The following is a 1,369-nucleotide window of genomic DNA, read 5'->3' as shown; positions in this document are numbered from 1 at the left end:
ACATGATCAAGGATGCTGGTGAGCCGCACAAGTTAAGTTCTTCAAGCTTGTGTCCTGGATGTCAGCAAGGAAAGATGGTTCAAAAACCTTTTCCGAGTAATCCCGTCAAGCGCCGCTACGATTCGTTTGAGCTCCTGCATTTGACATTTATGGTCCCATGGAGCAAGAATCATTGGGTGGCAGTCGCTACTTACTTCTGATTGTGGATGAATCAAGTGGATGCATGAAAGGTATTTGCCTAAAGGCCAAGTCGGACTCTGAAGAATGCATCACAAGCTACATCTTGAAAGTGCAGACACAGTTTGGTAAGCGTGTTAAATTCGTCCGTCATGATGGAGCTCGTGAGTTTGCGAGTAACTCGCTAAAGCAATGTTACGATGATCAAGATATCGAGCAGCAAGCAACAGTACCATATGCACATCAGACAAACGGAACTGCAGAACGAGCAATCCGGACCATCGTTACAATTGGACGTAGCATGCTACACCACGCGAAGCTGAACAAGTGTTTTTGGGGCGAAGCAGCTATGGTGGCAATCTACATCAAGAACCGCCTTCAATCACCCAAGGTAAAGAACAAAATACCGTTTGAGATTGTTTATGGGTCCAAGCCAAGTGTCAAGCATATGCGTGTCTTTGGATGTCGGGCCTATGTCCTAACTCCTAAGGAAAAACGACAGAAATGGGATCCTAAGGCTCGATCTGGTGTGTTCGTTGGATATGAAGAGTTGTCGAAGGCATACCGCATCTATGACATTGGAGCGGGACAAGTGGTGATAAGTCGGGATGTGAATTTCGACGAGTCAAGCTTCGGGTTTTCAGCGGCTAGCTATTCCGATGACGAAGACGATGAGTTTGGAATTTTTGATCTTGATTCACTTGACATCATGAAATCAGCGCCCCCATCGGATTTCAGGCTAACAAGGAGGCGGAAAAAGCGATCAGCTACAAGAGATGCGAACCGCATGTCACAAAGCCATCACCATCAGCATCAAAGGGCTAGTTTAGTAGAAACAAGCGCACCCGAAGATCTCTACGAACGGCGTACCAGATATCGACCTATGCAAAAGAAAGAACGCGTTTCAACGGAAGAAGAAGAAAAAGACGCGCAACTGCACAGCGACAGTGATTCTATACCTGCGTTTTGGCGTGTAAGTGCTAATGCGGTGGAAGCTTCTGACTTGTCCGAACGACTTGTGTTCCAAGATGCGATCAATGGCTATGATCAAATCCACTGGCGCAAGGCCATTAATGTAGAGGTTGACTCGATGCAACATTAAGGTGTGTTTCGAGTGGCAAAGTTGCCAAAAGGACAACATGCTATTGGCATCAAGTGAGTTTTCAAGATCAAGCGCAAAGCCAATGGATCC

At 46.4% G+C, this 1,369-nt stretch overlaps 1 protein-coding gene across 1 annotated transcript; it reads left to right on the top strand.

Moving 5' to 3' along the window:
* Positions 1 to 157: 157 nt before the first annotated feature.
* PHALS_07086 (FOG: Transposon-encoded proteins with TYA, reverse transcriptase, integrase domains in various combinations) lies at positions 158 to 1,279 on the top strand (the record flags this gene model as incomplete). The annotated part of the gene is made up of 1 exon (XM_024720492.1): positions 158 to 1,279. One exon carries the CDS (start codon positions 158 to 160, stop codon positions 1,277 to 1,279), a length of 1,122 nt encoding a protein of 373 aa, XP_024585685.1.
* Positions 1,280 to 1,369: the final 90 nt, after the last annotated feature.

The sequence above is a fragment of the Plasmopara halstedii genome (genome assembly GCF_900000015.1).
Source record: "Plasmopara halstedii genome assembly, contig: Scaffold_3060, whole genome shotgun sequence".
NCBI lineage: Eukaryota > Oomycota > Peronosporomycetes > Peronosporales > Peronosporaceae > Plasmopara > Plasmopara halstedii.
The sequence above is the reverse complement of the archived record's forward strand: the minus strand, read 5'-3'. Positions and strand labels throughout refer to the sequence as shown.